Raw genomic sequence first — 1,072 nt, 5'->3', positions numbered from 1 at the left:
CTGGCCACACCGTTACATCGCCGAGGACGGCGTGTAAACGACTTGGTGTACTGGTTTTCGGCGGGCAGGAGGTAAGATATTTTGAGACAGCCATAGCTTGGTCGTCCCTCGTGAAGTACGGAGGGGGCCGTCACGACGCAGAGGTCTATCACGACGGCGGCAATGGCGTAGTGGGTGTTGTACCGCGTACGTGAGCTGGCTCTGAAAGGATGGCTGAGGGAGGCGAGCGCGATGCAGATAGTGTCGGGGTCGTGTCAGCTATACTTCCCGTGACTGCTACTCTTCCTGGGGTGTAGTGCTAGGTGCTGTATTAGCTACAATTTGTGGTTTTGTATATTATGCTAAAGATATGTTTGGAGATACTTTAAACTTCTTCTTACCTGTGACAGGTGGTTCACATTTCCTAAGTATTTGTTTCTTTGTATTCCTATGTAGTANNACTTTAAACTTCTTCTTACCTTTCTTCGGCGAGGACAAGGGGATCTAGCTGAGCAGGGGAGCTTTTCTTTTACCTTTTTACAGGCAGTAAGAACCGGGTGGCCACCCCAGTCTAGGCGCCTCTCATGACGATCGATGCACGGGTTCACAGTCGCGGAGATGTATCGTGGGAGTGAGTACGGCGGCTGCGCGCAGCGTGTCCGACCACGTACAGTAGGCAGCTTTTGAGAGCTTGAGGGGCGGCTGGAAGCCCAATGAAGGATGTTTCGGGTTACCACCGGACCACAGGTTCTGTGTTGTCCGGGTCATACCTTTTTAGGAGTGTAGTCCCACAGAGGAGAGGAGTGTGTGGAGGCGAATTGACACTGAGCTAACGAAGACGGGGACTGGCTGCTTCCTTTTCCTCGTAAAGGCAGTAAGATATACGCGAACGGCCATAGTTCAGTCGTCTCTCGCGAGGGCAGACGGAGGCGTTGTCAGGCGCTGGATGTAACGTGGATGTGGAGTGAGCGAGGCAGTCGTGCGAACCGTGCTGCACCATGTGCTCGAGGCCTTTCTTGATTGCTTGGCTAGGGGAGACGGTCCCGGCCCCCCAAGCTAATGACCATATCCCGCACATTCCTGGCCACCGCTG

General features: G+C 53.8%; 1 protein-coding gene across 1 annotated transcript; it reads left to right on the top strand.

Annotated features, from left to right (window-relative positions):
• Window positions 1-306: 306 nt before the first annotated feature.
• On the top strand, window positions 307-1,029 carry CSUI_009306 (cytochrome c oxidase subunit I; the record flags this gene model as incomplete). Its single annotated transcript, XM_068069422.1, has 1 exon — window positions 307-1,029. A coding segment is annotated over one exon (180 nt), but the record flags the coding sequence as incomplete, so codon positions are not given.
• Window positions 1,030-1,072: the final 43 nt, after the last annotated feature.

Source organism: Cystoisospora suis, assembly GCF_002600585.1.
Source record: "Cystoisospora suis strain Wien I chromosome Unknown contig_5522, whole genome shotgun sequence".
In the NCBI taxonomy this organism is placed as follows: Eukaryota; Apicomplexa; class Conoidasida; order Eucoccidiorida; family Sarcocystidae; genus Cystoisospora; species Cystoisospora suis.
This window is presented reverse-complemented; position numbering and strand designations above follow the sequence as displayed.